At 43.9% G+C, this 20883-nt stretch overlaps 2 protein-coding genes across 2 annotated transcripts in view; both read left to right on the forward strand.

The window, feature by feature from the left end:
* The first annotated feature begins 4308 nt into the window (after positions 1-4308).
* LOC120832147 (transmembrane protein 230) lies at positions 4309-10542 on the forward strand. Its single transcript, XM_040198213.2, has 4 exons — positions 4309-4522; positions 7060-7168; positions 7400-7522; positions 9833-10542. The coding sequence occupies exons 2-4, from the start codon at positions 7067-7069 to the stop codon at positions 9971-9973; spliced, it is 366 nt and encodes a 121-aa protein (XP_040054147.1). The 5' UTR covers positions 4309-4522; positions 7060-7066; the 3' UTR covers positions 9974-10542.
* Positions 10543-11493: 951 nt separating this feature from the next.
* The window catches only part of igsf9a (immunoglobulin superfamily, member 9a), a 45232-nt gene continuing 35842 nt past the window's right edge, over positions 11494-20883 (forward strand). The window contains exons 1-3 of the mRNA XM_040198094.2: positions 11494-11724; positions 18606-18700; positions 18875-19075. Of these exons, the coding sequence (XP_040054028.2) occupies positions 18640-18700; positions 18875-19075 (262 nt within the window). The 5' untranslated portion in view covers positions 11494-11724; positions 18606-18639. The remainder of the gene's footprint in view (positions 11725-18605; positions 18701-18874; positions 19076-20883) is intronic.

Here is a 20883-nt window from a genome sequence, read left to right on the forward strand (position 1 = left end):
ACTGCTGAGGGATGAAGAAGTAGAGGTTGTGACAATAGTCGCCGAAGCGTTACAACCTGCAGCTCAGAAATACATTACTTGTGCTGCAGCGCTTACGGCATCCTCCTCCTAACTGATGTTCTCTCACATTCGCTGACTTCAAACATCAGCCAGTCATGGCAATTTGGGAGAAAAAAAACAAACTCGGGTGACTGCAGCCTCCGCGCGGTGGAGGGAAATACATTTCGTTGTTATCAGCTTCAGCTGGTTAAATGCTAAATTATTCATGGGAAGGTAAATGCTGCCTCTCATGAGATTAGTGCGCCTAATTGTTCATCCAGTTTGCTGCTTGAATGCAAGAACGAGGCCGGCTGAACACCAGCTTCCTGGATGATTTCATTAACGAGGAAACGAGACGAGACATTCAGAAACTATTTAAATAGCTCCGAAAACTTTTAACAGACTCCGCTGAGCAAAGAATGATGTCTCTCACATGGCAGGTTTAAGGGTGAGCGGCGGCTGATTGACCCTAAACGCAAGACCTGGAGAATGTTCACCCTCGTAACGTTTTTGTGACATTTAAGAAAATGACTATTATCTTTTTCCCCCTGTAAAATAAACCCCCAAAGGCTTTTAAAACAATTTCACATCAGACATCTTTTATTCTCATGAAAACCTCCTGCATTCTTGATTAGTATGACTGAACACCTATCTGAAGCCGTACAGTCCCGCTGGCCTGTTTTCCAGCTCCAGCAGATACATAGAAATTATTTCATAATCTTCCCCAATATGCAGATTTGTTAGCTCCCTCGAGGCATTTTCATTTGAGCAAATCATGGTATTTCCAAACATTTTTCATCCATCAAGGCACATACAATGTTAGGACAGGCCAATGTCATCAAAAATATACAATTGTGTGCAATTTCTGAATTGCAAAAATATGTTGTGTTTATTATGTCTACAATGTTCAGGCATAGCTGCTATAAACATGACAAAATGCAATCCTGCTACAGATGACAAGTACATATAGGGCTCTAAATCGACTGCTCTTAGGCATTTGTACACATGGATTGGGAGACGGGGGATGTGGGAGGAATGGGGGGGGGGTGATACTGCGGCTACTGTTTGCAGTGGATGGATCTATTTCTTTTGGTCACACTCCACCCGATAGCTCTCCCTTGCATCCGTGATTGAGTGTCCATTGCCGTTTCAGTTTCCTGGCTTTTCCCTGCAGCAGACTGCCTAACATTTTGGGTGGCTGCAGGAGCTCTTGTGGTCAGGCTGACGCTCAAAACATTTTTCGTTTTATACTGCAATGCACTGCATGCTGACACCCTGCATAGTGTCTAACATGAAGACTCAGACGACATAAAACACAGCAGCTTGTTTTAGGAGGCCCTGCAGCCCATTAGGGTTGGCAAAGCGGGGGTTTGACATTTCAGGTATTGGGTTGCAGAATATAACCTTTGACATTATGCAGTTCTGAAAATGATCTCATTCAATCCGTACACACCTGTTTCTATGGGTTTGACAGACATGCCTTGTTATTTCCCCAGCATGCTCCTGCTGCCACGTGGAGACACTCTGATAGCCGAGAAGGGAAAATGTCACGCGTCTCACTGCTGTCAATCATTTTCAATAAGGAGATACTGCGGGTATGCTTGCGTTCATCAAATGTTTGACATTCTGTATTCCTCCGCTTGTAGTCAAAGAAAGGAGCAGGTTCAAAGAAAAGATGTCAATCCTAATTTGATTCCTCGGACAGGGCAGCAAGGCTGCACAGATGCTGGTTGATGCCTGGGATCATAGTGGACTTGTCTGGGGAGGAGGTGGAAGAGGGCGGGGGCGGGGGGGTGGGGGGGATTAATCATAGAATGGGCTTAGAAATGGGTAACTGGAATTTGAAATGAGCACTTCTGTTTCATTTACTTACAAAGCTGCTGGGCTTTCCAGTCATCTGGGCTGGATGTGAGAGGTCTGAGCGGGACGGTGAGGTCAGCTTCGTGGCTGGTGAGGCGCTGACTCAGTCAGAGTCATGAATACGTTGGTTATACGTTACCATTACTGCAAAACTAATATTCCTATTTTATCTTTTAATTGGGGTAATGGAACATGATCTTTATTACAGTTCAAGAAAGGATGAACCGAACAAATCGTTGCCAAGACGTCGTGTTCATCACAGGAGTTTCTCTCCATGACTGCAGCGAGCAGATGGAGGCTTGAACATAAATGGGGAACAAAAAACGTAGAGGACGCTTCAGGGCATGGAAGATTTTCCAGGGCAACAGGCACATCTCACTAACAATTTTGATGTACGTCTTCAGTAGAAACTTTGAAGCACTTTCCGATGACCAGCGGTTTTAACGTGTTATTGAAGGGCCACAAAGGAATTGATAGATGATGCACTTTGAATCTCAAAAATCTTTTATTCATTGGATCGTATCTATCTTATTAAATGCACCTGGCGGGTCAGGAATAATGAAGAAGAGTTAAATATAGCTTAATATACTTAATCGGGTGTGTGTAATCTCTGGGAAGCCACGAGTTTCAAGAACAGTTTTCCTCTAGATTTTTCACGTCTGGCATTGATTTACTTGTTTTAAAACTCATTGGGGTATACATGGTATTTCATTCTGTTGGTAATGATGGATGATGGTTGTAATGAAGCTTTTCCCAGAAGTTATTTTTTAAGTGACTTACCCACAGTATTATAGTATTGCCTTGTCTTATTTATGAGAGTTCATGTTTGAGCACAGTCCTCCGCATAGGGCCCTGGTTTCCTGCCATTTGTAGGAAAGGAATCTATGATACGCCTTTTATTATCATAACGCTGCACAAAACTGCTACTCAAAATGCTGTGCACGTCACGTTACAATATGTTTGGGATTTTAATAATGTTAATATGTCAAAAGAAGATGTGATAATCTACAATAAAGCCTAACCTATTACCAGCCATGAAAGTGTGTGATTGGTAATGTTGTCACCTTGTGAGTCTGTAAATGTGTCCACACAGTAAAATGTGGTCCCAGAGACACGCACCAAAGCAGACGAAGAGTTTTGAGTACTTTTCCAGCTGTAAATGTTTCTGTTTGTCTATAGAGAGATTTGTTTTCCTAGAGGGCGTAACAACGGTACAAGATGTGGTCCCAAAACTAGAATTTATTTATTCATGTTCATTATTAAGTGTAGGCCTGTTAGCCTCATTCTTACGCGCTCCCTTATCTGACTGCGATGCTATTCTGCACAGACGTTTGTGTCCCCATTACAATGATTCACTGTGGTGATCACATTACCTTTCACGTGGCACTATCATCAGATGTCAAAATGTCAATGCGTGCAATACTTTGGTTGATGACTGAATTCCTGTGAGCCATCCCGGCGTGAAAAGACAAATTTCTGGTACACAGGAAGGACGGGAATATTTGCTAGTAGCTTCATTTAATTGAATTAATGGTTATTGCTGCTGCACCAAGTTAATTCTCCGTAACACTGATGTGACAAATCATTTCCGCCTTTGGATGACGACAGCTGAAAGGCTGCACTTGCACTGTGAATGTGAGGGTGTCCTCCTGCTTCAGAGACAAAATAATGCTGAAATTTCAGCATTTTTCTTTTCTTTGGTCTTCCATAGTGAGGGTTGTGGAAAAGTAACATACGGTTATTTCATTTGAAGTGGGGTAGTTGCTTTAATACGGTGGTGCTTGGATCAGGTTGCTTAGTTTAGACGCCATTGAATGCTGGAAAATGTTGTTAAGATTAGTTCAGCAGTGAAGCAATAATTCCTCATCATTCCTCATTCCAAATCTGGTGTTAGTACCACAAGGTATTCTCTAACAGCTCTTTACAGCTTCAGAACAAAAACATGAAACATGAACAAGAATTACCCTAATAATGTGACTGAGTGTCACGATGTGCAATCCATTTTGCAGAGAGCCCAAAGGGAAGGGTGTTCTTTCTGAATGTGCACTTCGATTTACTTCCCTCTTAACTAAAAAGCTGCAGAGCCAATCGGCAAATAGACTTATATTCGATTACCAAAAAAAAGATAGGTAAGATAAGTGCAATGGGAAAGGAAGGACGGAACTTGCAAACCCCGCAGTAGTTTCTTTAATAACTGCAAGCCAAGAATTTGAGTGGACGGTGAAGATGCATATCCTTCAGTTACCTTAGTTTTTCTGCACAAGATTCGTGGGCTTAAATATATCTCAAATAAAAACACAACCAGCTAGGACACCATGCATGTAGCAATTTCAGCCTATTTTGGACAGTTATACTTCTTCCTCGTGAATATTTCTACACTGTGTGGTTGTATTATCAGATAACTGTGATCGACCGCGGTGTGCAGGAGCAACTTGGACATGAAGTCTGTGAACTTCTTCAGGACAGGGATCAGTGTAAGACTCTTGTGCGCATGCGCGGGGATCGAAAACAAGGAAGTTGACGCACATTCCCATTGATGAAAAACAAAGTGGACGTGGCCCCGTAGAGGAGCACTGTGCCACAGATTACGACACCGGCGCCGTTAATTATACCCCGAGTGAAGGTAAGAGGTGCCCGAGAGGAAGATACGAGACTAAGTGAAGGTGTCCCGGTGTGTCGCGTTACGTCAGATGGAGTTTGACAGCGCAGCTGCTAAGAAGCTAACGCCGCAGCTAATTAGCGTTATGAACCGCAGAGGTAAACAAAGCGGGTTCAGCCGGCGGTCAGTAGCTTTATTTAAACCTTCTGCTCAACAAAACACTCAGTTACATGATGTGTTAACGCAAGAAGTGTATTAGGCAGTAATTAATGTGTAACCTGACACAATTTCACTTAGCTTACATGCTATCTAAGTTAGGTTAAGGATTGTAAAACTGAACTTTAACGTGAGGTTCCGCTTGTGGGGGAAATGCATCGGTCATTCACACACCGATGAAGTAAAATAGTGACCCCAAACAGCATAGAAGCGCCCGACAAAAAACGTACCATGCATTAAAAGATTAAAGCTGCTTTACTGCGTCACAGAGCACAGGAGGTCTGACGCTGCTGCTTCATAGAAACACACAATCAATTATAATGCAGGACTTGCAAATACACCAACCAGAAATGATCGATATATAACCCTGTGTGTGTGTGTGTGTGTGTGTGTGTGTGTGTGTGTGTGTGTGTGTGTGTGTGTGTGGAGTTATAGGATATACGGGCGACCATGAATGAATATTTAATAAACTCATGTTCCTCTGCTTGATGGACTGATAGATGCAACTGGTTGCTTTTATACATTGCCGGGATTTGACCGTAACAACAACAACAACAAGAACTACATGTAAACAAACAGTGTGCATTTAGATGATAGAATCTGTCCTCAGGGACAGGCGCTAACTGTTATTCATGTTGCCAGAGGCCTTGTGACCAGAGTCTGCAGTGATGGATGTGCATCCCCCTGTTACCAATGATTCCTTCTCTGCACTGCGGACTGTTTGCTGTAGTCTGCCCCCCCCCTCCCCTCCTCTCCCCTACCCTCTCCCTCCTCCCCCCGTCCTGTTTGGTGGCTGATCCAAACGGCACCGTGATGGATGTGCGGAGAACAGACGGAATCATTGCAGTGTAAAATTGGATGTGCAGCTCCTGAGGCAGGTTGAACCTGCTGAGTTGGCGCACAAAACTTTCCTTTTGGTGGGGACTTTTTTTCCTAAACGGGTCCAAAACGGGCCACTTGTGCGAGAGCTTAGGGTTTCTGCCGCAGACACACTGTGTGTTCCAACAGCCATACTACCAATCTATGTAGTACACCAGGAAACCATTTACGCCCCGATGTTCTACTGCACCCGGCCGCTTTTTTACCGTATGAAATATCAGGAGTTTAACAGACGGGTCTCCTGAGGGGCGGTCGTTGGTGTCGAGGACAAAGTGGGGGAGAGCAAGCATCCACGGTGGGGGCGAAGGGGCAACTGGATATGACGCTGGGTGTGATTTTCTCCTTAAACTGCCTCCTCTTGCGTCAGGACGCCTGTGACAAGCGGTGTGCGGAGGCTGGGCGTGAGTTCGGAGCGGAGGACGGCTGCGATGCAGAGCTCAAGTCCCAGTCCCAGATCGATGCATACTTCATGTCCCCCGCCGCAGGATGTAGGCCAGTCACACTTTGAGGGCACCGTCCACTGACCTGTTTGGCCGGAAAGCAAACCACAGGAGGGCCAGCAGGGGTCCCGGGATGTCCTTCAAGCGGACCTGAAGCGGCCTCTCTAAGGATCTCACGACCACACATGACTGAGCGGCAGACGTGTATTCATTAAATTGTGTGATGATCGTGGAGCTTTGAAAGCCGCGTGTCGTCGGCCGGTTGGTTGTCCGCAGTCCGGGGATGTGATCTGCTATATTTAGTGATGCCCTGCAGGCCTCTTCACAATTTAAATGAGTTCATGCAGATCTGGAGCAGCAGCAGCATCAAATGAAATTGAACAGCCGAGGACCTCGGCGTCATCCACAGTTAGTCGGGAACATCCTTTGGAAGACTTGAGCTCTTCGGCTCATACTGTTGTGTGAAAAAGTTTTTTCCCAAAGGTTCTGCCCCCCCCCCCCTTCCCTAAACCAACCCAGATGAATACCAATGAACAATTCCACGTATTTGTAGCTTTTGCTCTCTTTCAGAGGCGCGTATGTTTTTCTCAGATAAAATAGGGACGTGCGGGAAAGCTCCCGTAAACACGTTCCTCCTATTTTTGCCAAATCCACAGCACCTGAAGCTCTCCTCACACTTCTCTCAGTCCCTTTGGGGGGCAGATCAGTGGTACTCTTCTTGTTTCTTTTTCCGTGTGTGTACTGTGCCAACGGCGCCGCTGGCTGGCACCGTGAACTACATCGGTTCTGTTTCAGCAGGTTTTTGGATAGATAAACAAACGCGTTTTGTTGAGGAACAGAAAGATCAGAGGCGACACAAAACCAGTCAGCCGGCGTGCAGCAAACTCCTCATCTTACTAATGAACGGCTTCCTACGGGGGAAGTGGATGTTGAAGAGTTTTTCCGTGACATGAGCGCAGGTCACAGAAATCAGAGATTAACGTGGCGATTTTGTGAATGACGTCCTCTCTGTCTCCGTCCAAACAGCTTCCGAATGAAGGCGGCCAGAGGGAACATGTTGGGTGCTGGAACGTCCAACAACAAGGTCAAGTATTCGCGGCTCGCTGCTGATGACGACGGCTACATAGACTTACAGGTGAGAGTCCTTCTCGTCTGTAAACCGGATGCATTACACCGGCTGCCAGTTTCTGCGTGCCGAAAGAACAAGTCTGCTTAAACCATTTTTCTGTTTAGTGTTTGTCTGGTGTTAGCCGCAGCTAACTTTGGTTCGAAGCGATGCAAATGTTTGTTATGACTGTAACGTATTGACAAAAGTTGAGGCAAGCTACAGTTTCTCTTAAACGTCTGATTTCTGCCCAACAAACAGTTCAAGAAAAGTGCGCCCAAGGTCCCCTACAAGGCGATTGCACTGGCCATATTCCTGTTCGTAATTGGCTCCTCACTGATAATCTTCGGGGCTCTTCTTCTGTCAGGAACCATAAAGGTGGAGGTGAGTTTGGTCGCGCAGCCAAAATCGGTTTCAGTTGGCCAAATTACATCGTCGGGTGTCTTCTCAGTACAGTTGGCCAGCAGCTAAAATGTGTTTTTTTTTTTTTTTTGATTGAAAGATAGTTTTTTTTGTTCTATTGACAAAAAGCCCATTGTGAGGCTTGTCACTTTTTCCCTTTTTTGGGGGGGATCCCCTAAAACTTGTCGGTAAATACCCCTTCAGGCTCGTTCTCCTGAAAATCCATTCCTGACTGAGATGTCTGAGCTGGCCGCCTCCTGTCTGTTATCTATTTCTACATCTAGTCCTATGTGCGAACAAGAAGCTCTTTCATTTACGCTTTCCGAGGTCTTTTTGTGACGGGCACTAGTGCACCTTAGTTACAGCTTATCAGGCTCACACAGACACGGACAGAAAGTTTTGCCAGCAATGTGTTGGATTTAGAGCCAATGAGAACTTATTCTAAGGTATTCAGAAATAAAGAGAGACAGCTTTAGCAGAAATGTTACCCACCAACCATCAGTGCACAGCTATAAATAACAGAAAATACCAAATAATATAACCTATTATAGTTAAAATCAGCTTATTTACAGTTGTTATAGTTTGTAACAATAATAATAAACAATAATACCTGGCTTTCTATGTTTGAATCTCTATGTAATATTACCATGTCTTTCTGCAAGTGATGATCGAAGGCTGAATGCGGCCCGAACAGAAGCAGGCGTCCTAATATCTGCAAGATTATGATTTAAACTAAGTAAACAAGGCAGCTAATCTTCTCAGACATTTAAAGCCAGCTTTGGGTTCGTGACAGTTTGATGCTACAGTATGAAAACATTTCAGTCCTTACTGTGAAAAGTATCTCTGTGATAGCTGGCCCAAGTTTAAGCACATCTAAATCTCCAGCACGTCCTCCACAACGTCAACCCATGCAGTAATTAAAACACTCGCGTCGAGTTAATCTTGTTTTTAAATAGCTGGTGTTGAACCGTTGTCCTGAAATTGCATGCCGCCAGTTTGCTGCCGCGCTCATGGCCTCGTGTTTGCACATAGAGATTTTGATACTTTTTAGCCAACTTCGGCAGATCCCCTGCTGCGTTCTCTGCTTCCTGACATCAGGACTCTACTCTGGCGCATATTGTATTTGTAATTATCAGTGGGCGGTTAATGTGAATGTGTGCGCGTGTGTTGTTTTGTTTTTCCTTCCCCAGTTTGCAGATTGCATTTGTAGAGAATTGGATGTGCCGTGAAGGCAGCATCAGAGCACTTCGCCTTCGTGCCAATTAGCCCACGCGAGTTGAAATAGCATATCTAATACTACAAATGACACCAGGTTGAAGCTGTGGGCAGAGGAAGAGCGGGATGCAGGCGGCTTCTAGTGCAGAGCGCTGCAGCAGTTTGGGGATTTAAGAATGTTGTTTAATTTTCTTTTTTTTTAATTGGGTTGTCGAAAGGGAGCTTGCGTGTGTGTTTTTTTTTGTGTGTTTTGGTGGACTGGATCCACATCAAGGTATTCAGCAAGGAGCACCGTCAACTGAAAGGCGTGTTGGAACACAGAACCTTTGGCTTTACTTAAATGACGCTAATGAAGAAACAGAAAGCTGAAGTCAAGAAGCAGTTAACCAAAATGGAAAAAGGTTATTCCATTTTGAGGTTATTTTCCATTGGGGGGAGAAAAAAAAAAGAATAAACCCAACACAAGGTCTACTGACGAGCTAGAGTGAGAGCCGTCTCCTTGGCAACTGAGCATAAAATGAGATACCGTTGAAGGCTCAGAAAAAAACAACATAAACGATATTTATATATATATAAATATTACCATGGCTTTAATCAGACTACTAAAACAATTCCCCTCGATAAGAAGAGACCCACGGGGCGGGAGGGGGGGGGGTTCGTGCTTCTCTGAGAGAGCCGCAGCAACTCAGCGCACAAGACTGCCATCTGCTGGAGAAATGTGCCACCTGTGCCGATGCCTCCGGGTGGTAAACCGCCCCCGCCTCGTATGTGTGAGATGACTAATGATTTGCCTGAAACCAGATCTCCGACAGGATGAAGTCATCACGTCCGCGCCGCCCTTTTCCCCCATTCAGAACGCGCGTGTGAGTTGTGCTGACAGGCGACGTGGAAATTAAAGCCCGACGCGGTGCTTCTTTCCTCCCCGTGTTTCATTGTGAATAAACAAGAGTTTGATTCACACTCAAAGTAGATTAGTTCTTCGCAAGCTTTTACACACAAAAGGAATGTATACCCCCCCCCCCTCCCTTCCCCCCGCCACAGACTCTCATCTCCTGCTCTTCTTTGGTATGTTCTCAGCACCCGGACCGCACCATTCCCGTCATCATCATAGGAGTGCTCGTTTTCCTTCCCGGGTTTTACCATTTGAGAATCGCCTACTACGCCGCGAAGGGTTACCGGGGTTACTCCTACGATGACATCCCCGATTTCGGCGACTGAGCCGAATGCCAGCTGCTGATTGGTGGAGAGTCACTGTGTAGCCGGAGACTGTTCCCTGCTGTTTTACTCTGAATCAATGTAGCAAAGGGGGCAAAACTTCACATCACTGTTCTGCTGTGGAGAACAGTGATGTGAAGTTTAGTTGATTTTTGATGTCATTATTTCTTGTTTATTCAATGCTCTGGAAAACTGCTCCTAAAACTGATGAGACATTTTAGGACAGCACACGGATGCCTTTGACTTACTAGTGCTAGAAAGTCCAAGGGCTGGACAACAGGTGCTTTGTGCATCTTAAACAAATATTTATTAGCTCGTAGCCTACGGGATTTAATGTAAAGCTGGCGGGGGGGCTGTATTCCTCCTGATGTATTATATTTGCAGTACTATCCAAAGATTGAACGCTTCAATCTGTTTTATACTGAACTGTGTTACTACGTTAAGTATTGCTGTCTGTGCATATTCATTTGTTTTTGAATATCAGATAAAGATGTATTTTTTACATGCATTTACGTGCATTTGCTTAAAAGGAAATATATAAATAAAAGTAGAAATCTGATGTACAATCTGAATGATTTGTTCCTGTGATTCATGATTGCATTTCTGATGGCAAAGTTTTGAAATACATTGTTTTTAAAGCATTGACGGAACAAGGAAGGTAGGAACATTGAGGCGGGGGTTTCACACATCAATAACCCCGAGCATCCCGTCACTATCGACTACGGTCTGGGATAGAAGCGCCATCCACACACACAACAACAAACAAATCAAAGATCATAAACTGCAAACTGAACTCAAAACACAGAAAGCTCCGACTCACAAGAAATCTTTTCCAGTTCAGTGGATAGAAGCACAGAAGCCGGGCGGCTAGGTGTAAACGTGTATGCAGTAACGCGCTGCCCTTTATGTTTGCACTGATGATGCATGTGACGGTCTGTCATAGGAAATCCATCTGCACTCAGACGGAGTCCACCTGCCCAGCCGAGTGGCAATAACAGGCACTCTACAGAACGCACAAACACACCCCACAAGTGCAAAAGCAAAAACTAGAAAAATAGATCTCAAACTTCGTAACTTATGGAAAAAAAATGGAAAAACCTAAATATAGAATAGGAGGTAAGGAAAGCAAACAAATCGGTTTCTTTATTTGTTTGTTTTGTTCAGAGAAGAAATGCAGTCTTTTTAATGGTTGACATCGTTTAAACTGATGAATCCGCAGTAAACACACAGCGCTCCCAGCTGCAGGTTATCAGCACAGGGACCACATTCTCTTCTCCTGGTTCGGCCGCCATCACCAGGTAAAGGACCCCCCCTTGTGGTTACCACTCAACAGGGTGCCATCAGGGGGGATTAAGGGCTAATCATTTTTAGAAAATCGCCTTTCCGCTCTGCGTCTGCACAAACAAAACTCTTAAATTTTAATCCCCACCGGCTTTAAACATTAAAGGGGGCTTACACAACAAGGGCCCCGCGGCAGCAGCCAGAGGAGGGACGAACCGGACGGGAGGGGTGGTGGTGGTGGTGGGGGGGTAACAGGGAGCGGCGCAGCGGGTCGGTGCCTCAGTGTCACCTGTACGTGAAATGAACACCTGTTGCCCGGTGGTCTGCACAGAAAAGCGGCTCGTGTTCCCGGTGCTTTGCGAGTGACGGCTCCCCGTCCGGAGGCCCCGCGGGTCGGACCGACAGGAGCACACCGAGGATGCGCTCCATGAGCGAATAAGCAGGAAGTCTCTCCGCGAGGAACCGACCAACAGGTAGGATTTATATAACTAAATTTAAAAAAAGGTTCTTAATGAGTCCGAAAGTGTTTCTCTCTTCCGGCTGCTTTGAAAAGAAAGAAAAACGATCTGAGCCCGTTCAGGTTTCCTCTCAGTCCTCTGAGCAGTGTTACGCATTTAAACGTGGGAATGGAGTTTTTATGGGGTTAATTGTGTTACATTTGGAATACGCGTCTCAGCGGTTATAACCTGGTAAATCATGCTTAGGAAAGTGCTTGTATGAAAGTCTGGTTTCAGAAATCCTGCCCCAAATTCAGGCTCGATTAATACATTCAATTGGCTCTGAATGAAAAGTGGAAAATGACACGTCATTTCCTCGAATTTCATTCAGTTCAGTGGTTCAAAAAAAGGAGCCGAGTCTGGGAGTTTCTTAATTTCACAGATTGGGAGAGAAATATTCTTCTAACTTTACCCCCCAAAAAGGTTAATTTAATCATCTCAAATTCCATCTCCGGTTCCATGGAGCCAGTTCAGGTGCCAAATGGGTGCGGTCTCCCATAATATTACATATCCCAGAAGGTTCTCATCAACTGAGAGGGAAAGACTTTAAATGACTTTATTGTGAAGGAGAACTACTGACAACCACCACCTGAATTATGTAGAGCCGGAGAACACTTCATATGTGGCACTTCAAGCAGTCTGAAGTCCATGCAAATTACTACCAGCAAGGCTCTCGAGTCCATGCCAGTGTTTTTGCATGCTGCGTCCCTGGGACGAGTCAGTGTTAGTTCAGAATATCATTTATAAAGATTAGAATAAATTGCTTTGTTGATCCATGTCCAGAGTCTTTGTTAAACTGTAATGACATGAATGGAAACTGACATTGGGAAAAGCTAATTAAAAATGTGATTGGCTTTTCAAGGCCCTTGACGTCTCTAAAGGATCACAAAGTTCCTTACAACACTGCCAGTCTCGACTAAGCTAGAAAAAAAAAATCATCATTTACAGTGGCCTCTCCGATGGGTGCTGTGTACGTCTGCTTTGAGCAGGCTTTGATTCAAATGTTGCCAAAATGCCGATTGGTTTGCATGTATGTGTCATCCCCCTTTTCTTAGTAAGCCCCACCCATCTCAAACCAACGAGTACGGCAAAGATAACAACTTCTCTTGTGAAATACAAATACTCTATAATATTTGCAGAAATAGTGTTCACATTGGACACACTCAGCTGACTGGAAAAATGGGGATTATTTCTGCTTTGCTAAAAGGCTCTGCAACAAGTTGCTTGAAAAGATATTACTTGATATACACCATCTTAATAAAATAGAGTTTCGGCTTTCTTTTTGCGCTGTCATGCTTGGCTCCTGTCTTGGAAATGGAAACTTTTAAGGAGTGGACACAACTCAGCATAACTTTGACTTATGATTTGGAACGATTTTTATGTCCTCTCCAAGAGAAAGAAAATGACGCTGTAAAAGCTCTTCGTTTTCCGGCGAGCCGATATGCTTTGATTCCATTTGACGGCAGCCAACCTCGTCTGCGCATCTTTAGGGGGAGGCGGACGTGTCAGTGAAGAGACCGACAGCAGATGATACATCCGATTATCAGACGGAGATGTAAAGACTCAGCTGCAGCTGTCGACAAAAACCAGATGGCTAAAAGCAAAACATCCGCTTTATTACATTACACATAATTGCAAAGAGGTGTTATTAATAGTTTGATTAACATGTTTGGTCTTAAAGAACTACTTTTTTTTGTACTGTTGGACCTTGTCTGTCTTGATTTGGTCATGACTTATAATGGTTTGTCTTGACTTGGAACTTGATTGTCCATGTTGAATTTGAATTTGAGTGGAATATGGACTTTAGACTTTTATGTAACCTACTTGAAGTTGACAACACTGGGACATTGCTCCACCTTTGCTTTCAAACCCCAAAGTCCTTCCTCTGCTGTGTAGTATATTTCACAGATTACAGATTGTGTCTTTTGTCTGGATCTGCTGTCTGATTCACAGGAGAGATACACGAGCAGAAGTCTCTCTATTTTTCAGTCGGTCCTGTTTTCTCTAAAGTGCACATCAAACCAGGCCACATGGATTGTGCCTATTTGTGATGGGAAGCTTCTGTTAGAATTTGAAGTCAAAATGCACACTCACAGGGGGCAGACAAAATGATGTAGCACGATGTGGAGAGAAAACTACAGCGCTGAAGAAAATTAATGCCAATAACATTTATTACGAGCAGCGTTTTATTTTCAGATATGAGAGGCGTCTGGCACTTAGCAATCTGACAAGAGTATTCTCAGCATGTCAGCTGACAGGGCTCCAGGCAGCCGGTGGGAGAACAGATCCACAGAAATATTCTCACCGTGTCCAGAAGAACTGTGTGTGTGTGTTGCAAAATTAGATTATTTGAAAATGCTGGACATTAAATTAAGATTCCAGGTCATGTGTCATAGTCTTTATCAGCACTTTTTAAGTCTTTGCATAGCTGAATTCCCTTTTAAAGATGTGTAGATAATGTTTTTAGCTGATCAGGCACATAAAGCTGTCAGATATTAAACTGCCTTCATGTCTTAGCTTTACTTCTCTTTTATTCCTGTGTATCAAAATTGGAAGCCACCTTCTCACTGACGTAATGCTTTTATGACTCGTCCCATCTTTAACGAGCCAGATATAAAATCCAAAGTTCATATACGATTATAAAGTATTCCTACCAAAGGGTTCGGTGTAGAATCACACTCAGAAACATTTGCCCACTATGGTGGACATACGAGGAATTCGTCATGGTGGGTGGTGCAGGAATGGCATTGGACATATAATTCACGACTCAATTACCACTAGAATGTAAAATACAATTAAAGTGCACAGGTTTTACATTTTATTGGTCAGATATACTAAATGAAGCTGCACATCAATAATATAAATCATTTATGCGCTGATTAACAGCAGTGCTACGCAGGAATTTGGTACGCAATAAGATGATGGTGATTCAAAAAGGGTGTTGAGGTTAGATGTATGCACGATGCCACATGTCACTTGGCCCATGCGTTCTCAAATCTTATCTCTGTAGGGAGTTAAAGAGAAGGGGGACATAAGTGTACCGTGTTTTTGTGCTTTTGGGCTGCATGAATTCTGATATATTGCCTCAAGTGATGTGACTTGACTCAGGTGGGCTGAATACTAGTATATAGTATTGGAGTAAGAATAGAAATTATAAGACCATCCCTGCTCAAGGCCTGCCGCTTACACACCTGTGTTTCCGACCAAATTACCAGCAGTTGCATTGCATTATGGGTAAGTTTGACGTCAGATGAAAGGGTGTAGATGAAAAGCACGGCATCTCAGCTTCTGCTGCATCACTTTGAATCCTTTCCCTTTTTCAACGTAACTCTATTGAATATTTGGAGGAATGTTTTTTTTTATTTCTTTTTTAAACTAAAAGAGAAACTCTCATCCCTAGTGGGTTTTTTTGGTGATCGGATGAAGCCAAACAGCCTTGAAACCATCTTAACCATCATGGGACACAGGACCTGTAGCCGTCTACATCGGCAACAAGCACCTTATAAAGGACGGGTTTTGAGCAGAGACACAAACTAAAGATCCACGCCGATGAAATGGAATTTGATCAGAAAACCAATGTGCAGGAGTCCCATTATCTCCCGGCTTCAAGTGTGTTGGGGAAAGACGAGGCAGAACTGTTGACAAACCTGTTAGTGTGCCCTGCTCGCGATTAATCAGCTGGTCCCCCGTTTCTCTCCCAGCGCAGATTAAAATGGAAACAACGGAGACTTTCAACATCACGCCTGTCACTGGAATTTCTATTTCTGTCGGCTGATGGATCCGCGCCAGACAAGACACTTTGCTTTGTGAGCCACTGGCTCATTTATAAGAGCTTTAAACATTTTCCGGAGTGCTGCGCTGTCACTGTGTTTGTGTGCGATGTCAGAGGGAGGAAAAATGAGTCCACGGGGAGACTTCTGGAGACCTACCGCGTTGCCATGGCTGAGCATTTCACCTGTGCAGGCCGTTGTTAGGCAGCTCGATGACTGCTTGACTCCGATTTAATGACACATATCCTGCAGCTTTTTCTTTCTTCTGGCTGTGTTTGCCACACTTTCCCTGCTCCCTTTTTCTCAACAATTTATCTAATTATTTTCATCACTGTTCCACTTTATTGCCTTGTTATTGTGCCAGACCCACAAATTAGTCTTTACCTTGTCAGAGCAACTAATAACTCTTTTTTTCTGTATTCGGTGGCCAAATAGAGAGCCAATGTGTCTAGTTATATTTCTTTTAATCAGTTACACCACAAACGCCATTATCGATCCCTGTCATCGCCACTCTTCCACTCTGAATTAGCAAGAGAAAGTCGATGAAGAGCGAGGAGAAGATGCTGAGCACGTGTTCATCAAGTGCCAAACACGTGTGTGCTCCTCTCCCATCATCGCCCACCGCGAGCTGTTGACGAACAACACAATCATAATGTCGAAAACGTCTCCGCAAGGACTCGCCTGCCTAATTCAAATGTTCTGGATGAGCCGTGTGTTGTGCTGCTTTGCATGAAGGGCAGAGGAAGTCTGTGGAATAGATGGCATTCAGCAGATTGGGGCCTTATTTATTTTAACTTTCACTTTGATTTTGTGGGGAATCTGTGTATGCAACACTGTTTGCTGAAGCATGGGAGTGTGTTGGCGCAAGGCACTGCAGCTGTTGACAGCCTGCGTAATTGTTTTCCACCGTTTGAGACGTTGACCCAGCCCCGAAATGAAAAAAGAACCTGTATCGTGGTTAGGGAAGGCAGATACGGCCCGCTGGGAGGTTGTGTGTTAGCTGTTCACACTCAGGAAGTGTAGAGAATTCACAGCGGAAGGCAACGGCATCATCATATGACCATACAAATGTATTTATAATGGACTTTTTGAAAACATACCTGACACGTCGAAACAATGCACAAGAAAGTTCACAAAAAGCTACACTGTGTAACAAATAAATGATAAATGAATTTCCAAATACAAACATACGATATACACTGCTGCACTTATAAAGTATGAAACGGCGTATTGCATTTCAATGATGTGTTGAATGAGGTGATGTTATTGTTGCTAAATGTTGCCTGTAGTGCATCAAGTCTGAAGTTTGAAATCAATTATACTGCTTTTGATGTGTTTTTGGTACACATTTAAGCTGTATTGCATTGTACTCGGTGTGCTGCTGTTGACATTCCACTATTGGCAATTGGCATTCAATAAATTAATTATATTACCTTTCAAAGCAGGAAATTGTGAAGCCAGGGCTGTCAATCAATCTGTAACTCCCAATTTAATTGAGGACTCCCAACCAACAGTTCTTCTTTTTTCACGAGCTGTTATTGGAGCTGGTGCCAAAAATGCACTTCTTCCCTGCTGTTGTGCTTTGCATCAAAAAACTAAAGTTGTCATTCAATATCACAAACAGTAATTAAACCGTTTGCATCGGAAATATTACATGTTGAGTTATTCAGTTTCATTTACTAAAGCACTGCTATTAAGAACAGTTATTTACAACAACACGGAGGCTACATGGTGTGAAAACCTCAAGCTTGATTACTCCTTTCCATCCCGACAGTGCAATGCAAACCAGATCCTCTCCGCTCCTAAATATATACTGTACTATACTGTAATCCCCAAGGGAACTCACATTCACTTAGAGCATTTTGCTAAACGGAACCGCAGCGACATAACTCATAACACAGGTTGACTCAAACAGACAGCTTTGGCTCAATCGTCTTTCCCAATTTGCAATGCTGCTGTGAATAGTTTTCCTGTGAAATATGTGCAGGCGGGTATATTTAAATGTTGTTTATTCCCCATTTACTAAACTTTCAGAGTTGGCCTAAAAAATGTACACCTTCGCTACAGCTGTTGCTTAAATTGTGTTGATTTTTTAGCGTAGCTAATTGTTGTGAACAGTCGTGTTGCATTCGGCGTCATCCAGTACTCGCCACTACTACCGCAGCGAGAAAGCTACTTTGACCACTGGACCAGAGTAAACGAACCACATCCGACCACGTGGATCAGACAACTAGCGTCTGCACGGCACAATTCTTCCTGTTGGCCACGAGTGTGTGAAACCTTTGCCCTCTGCATGGTTGCGCTTGGCTTGTGTTATCTCGGCCTAATGGGATGTTGCTGTGGATGTGAGTGGGTTGAAGCGGGCGAGGCCGCAGTGGTCTGTGGCTATAAGAGTTGATACGCATTTCCCGTCGAATCCGACCCAGCAACGAGCTGCGACCTGTTTGTATACGGCCTGCAGCATAGAAGATGGTCCAACAACGTGCGTGGCGTTTACTTATTCATGTATTCATTTCATGGTGGTAGCTTCTACCATAGGAAAAATGATTGATACCCAGTGTGTGTGTGTGTGTGTGTCTCTGACCCTTCATGTGGATTTTCCTTTGATATAGACGGAGGCAGGTGTGGTTTTCTAGGCACTAGGTTGCACTTCCTCGTGCCGCTCCTATCACCTCAACTTATCTCCGTCCTTGAGTGCCGTGCTCTTGCCCAAATGTCTTTATTGATGTGCTCTAAATAAAACACTTAGATGCCACTCCACACGCGACTCTCAAAAGAGATTTATGTGGCATTCATGACATTTACTTCCAGAAAAGGATATAGGGCCGGGGGAGGGGGAGAGGGGGGGGGGGGGTTCTGGCAGCAGACGGCTGCTCTGTCCATTTGTGTAATGATATGGGATAAATTCCAGTTATTTGAAAGCTGTATAAAAATGTGAGCGCTCCGATCCTGCTGTCTGTAAAATGATGACGGAAGTGGCAGTTCTGCTGAAGCCGTTTGAATTTGAAAATCTGTCACAGATGGCTACCCTCTTGCTCACAGCCAAGGAAGTAATGTGATTGTGACAATTGTCTCTTTTTCCAACAGATTGAACATGCTGCAGGTTGCCTGAGTGACAGATATGGGGTCAGCGAGATCATACTTGAAGTCTTCCACAGTGGTTGCGCTTCTTTGCCTTTTTGGTAAGTATCTCCCTTATTTGATAAGATGGATGGTTTTGTATCTTTTGAGCTTACTCTTCGCACAACACACACACACACACACACACACACATCGCTGTCAGTAATAATCCCACCACATATGGTACTATAGTGACTTAAAGTTGTTTCTCCCTTTGCTTCTGACAAACCCCACAGCGACCAAAGGAGGAGCGAGGCCGGATGTGCGTGGACGGGTCGGAGGTGTGGTGGAGTTGGACTGTAGTTTTCCTCCCTCAGAGGCGACCGGTGTGACCCCCGCCTCCCTGCATGTGGTTGAATGGGTCCGGCGGGGACTCGATATCCCCGTCTTGATCAAATTCGGATCCTACACGCCTCGACTCCACCCACAATATGAGGGTAAGCGTTCCTATAAAAGGATTTTATTTTATCCGAGGCAACTTACAGTAAGTACATTTGACCAAGAGGGTAACCGGCAGACAAGAACAGCAAGAATCCAGAAAGCATAATTTCTTAAAGAAAGCCAAACTACAAAGTGCTTTAAGTAAGTGCAGCGAGCTTTAATTGTGTGTGTCTCTTTAGCTTCTATAAATAATGATGGTTATCTTCTTTTGTATTTTATGTTCTTGTGTTTGGTTTACTTAGTTACTGAGTGTAGTGTCCATGTCATGGGGTAAGTGGGATTTCAACGCCTTATTGAAACCTCGGAATTTCCAATATCATTAGAAAATTTCGATAATAACCTATAAAGGTTGGCAATACGAAGATTACCAGCAATGCCAAAGATCTACCTGAAGTTATTTACATACAAGATCCCACTAACATACCTTATCTTGTATAACCTCAGGTTTAAAAATCATTGTATAACACACAATGATTTTTAAATTATTTGGGAAAAAATATTAGCCAATATGTTATTATTAAATCTAAAAGAAACAAGAAATAAAGAACTAAAATTGCTGTAGATATTGGACGGTGTTTTCCTGCAAGTCATATTTATGAATCAAGCACAGACTACAGAGTAGAAAAGGCCACATACCTGCTGTGGGTGGCTTGCGATTACAAGAATGCAGCTGGGGGCCATCGTCTTTGGCCTGGGAAGGGCAGGGCTCAATGGACAATCAGATCAGCTGGTCTTAATAACACCATATATGCATTGTCAGGCCATAGATCATTGGGAATCTTGATGTGTTATTGCACCCTGTGTGTAAAACCAAAAAGTGTGCTTAATTATGTTTTCATCTTAGATTTTAAATTGCAGAACAGAAAATGAGAGTGAATCAGATGAAATCTGCACTCAATCGCGGTTACCTCACCAAAGGGGAATATGGAAATAGTTTGAATGAGGACGGCATGCTTCAGTCCCAGTTTCTTAAAGTGAACGAACGAACCCAAAATTTGAGTTTCACAGTACATTCAATACCTTCCTGTGTGGCCTTTCAAAACAGCTTCAGAGTGATCTGTCACGACCGAACAATGGCCCTGAACCCAAATGCACAACTCCCAAATGCACAACTCCTGACACGATGTTCAACTGGCACAGGACGAAGGGAGAAGCAGACAATATGTACACACACAGGGTAAGGGCACAAGTGGAAACAATCTGGGGCAGGGCGGACAACCGGACCGGCACACAGGGGGAAGGAGCAAGTTACCTGAAAAATAAAACAGGAAATCACGAGACATCATAGCACCACTTCTTGGACACGACAGGAGCAACTTTTAAAGGAGCGAAGACTCTTGCCATGCATCATCATCATCATCATGTGTTGTGCACTGTCTGCACCAAGAACAAAGAGGGTCCATGGGGGAAGCAGGAATACCTTTGTGTAGCTCTTGTTAGTCTTTAAAGTCACCAACAATGGGACCGCTGTGGACAAAAAGGAAAGCATGTGTGGGTGGCTCTGATCTTACTTTTGTCAGAGTAGTTTCTATTTTCCAAAGAGCGGCCTGAAGAGAAATTCAACGTATAATGACCTTCCAAAGGCTATTTGAATTTCTGCTGGAGCACCATGTATGGGTTCTCACAGTTTGAGAAATAAAGTGCCCCAGCAGGCATGATGATACCACTCCAAAGAGGGAAATGTTCAGGTGGGAGCAGAAAGCAGACCGCAAACTACCACTTACCTAACCCTTTTCAGAAGGTTGGATAGTGGTTGATAGTCAACATCAACAAGCAATGTTTCATGTAAGAATAAAGAGTAAGA

The sequence above is a fragment of the Gasterosteus aculeatus genome, chromosome 14 (assembly GCF_964276395.1).
Source record: "Gasterosteus aculeatus chromosome 14, fGasAcu3.hap1.1, whole genome shotgun sequence".
In the NCBI taxonomy this organism is placed as follows: Eukaryota; Metazoa; Chordata; class Actinopteri; order Perciformes; family Gasterosteidae; genus Gasterosteus; species Gasterosteus aculeatus.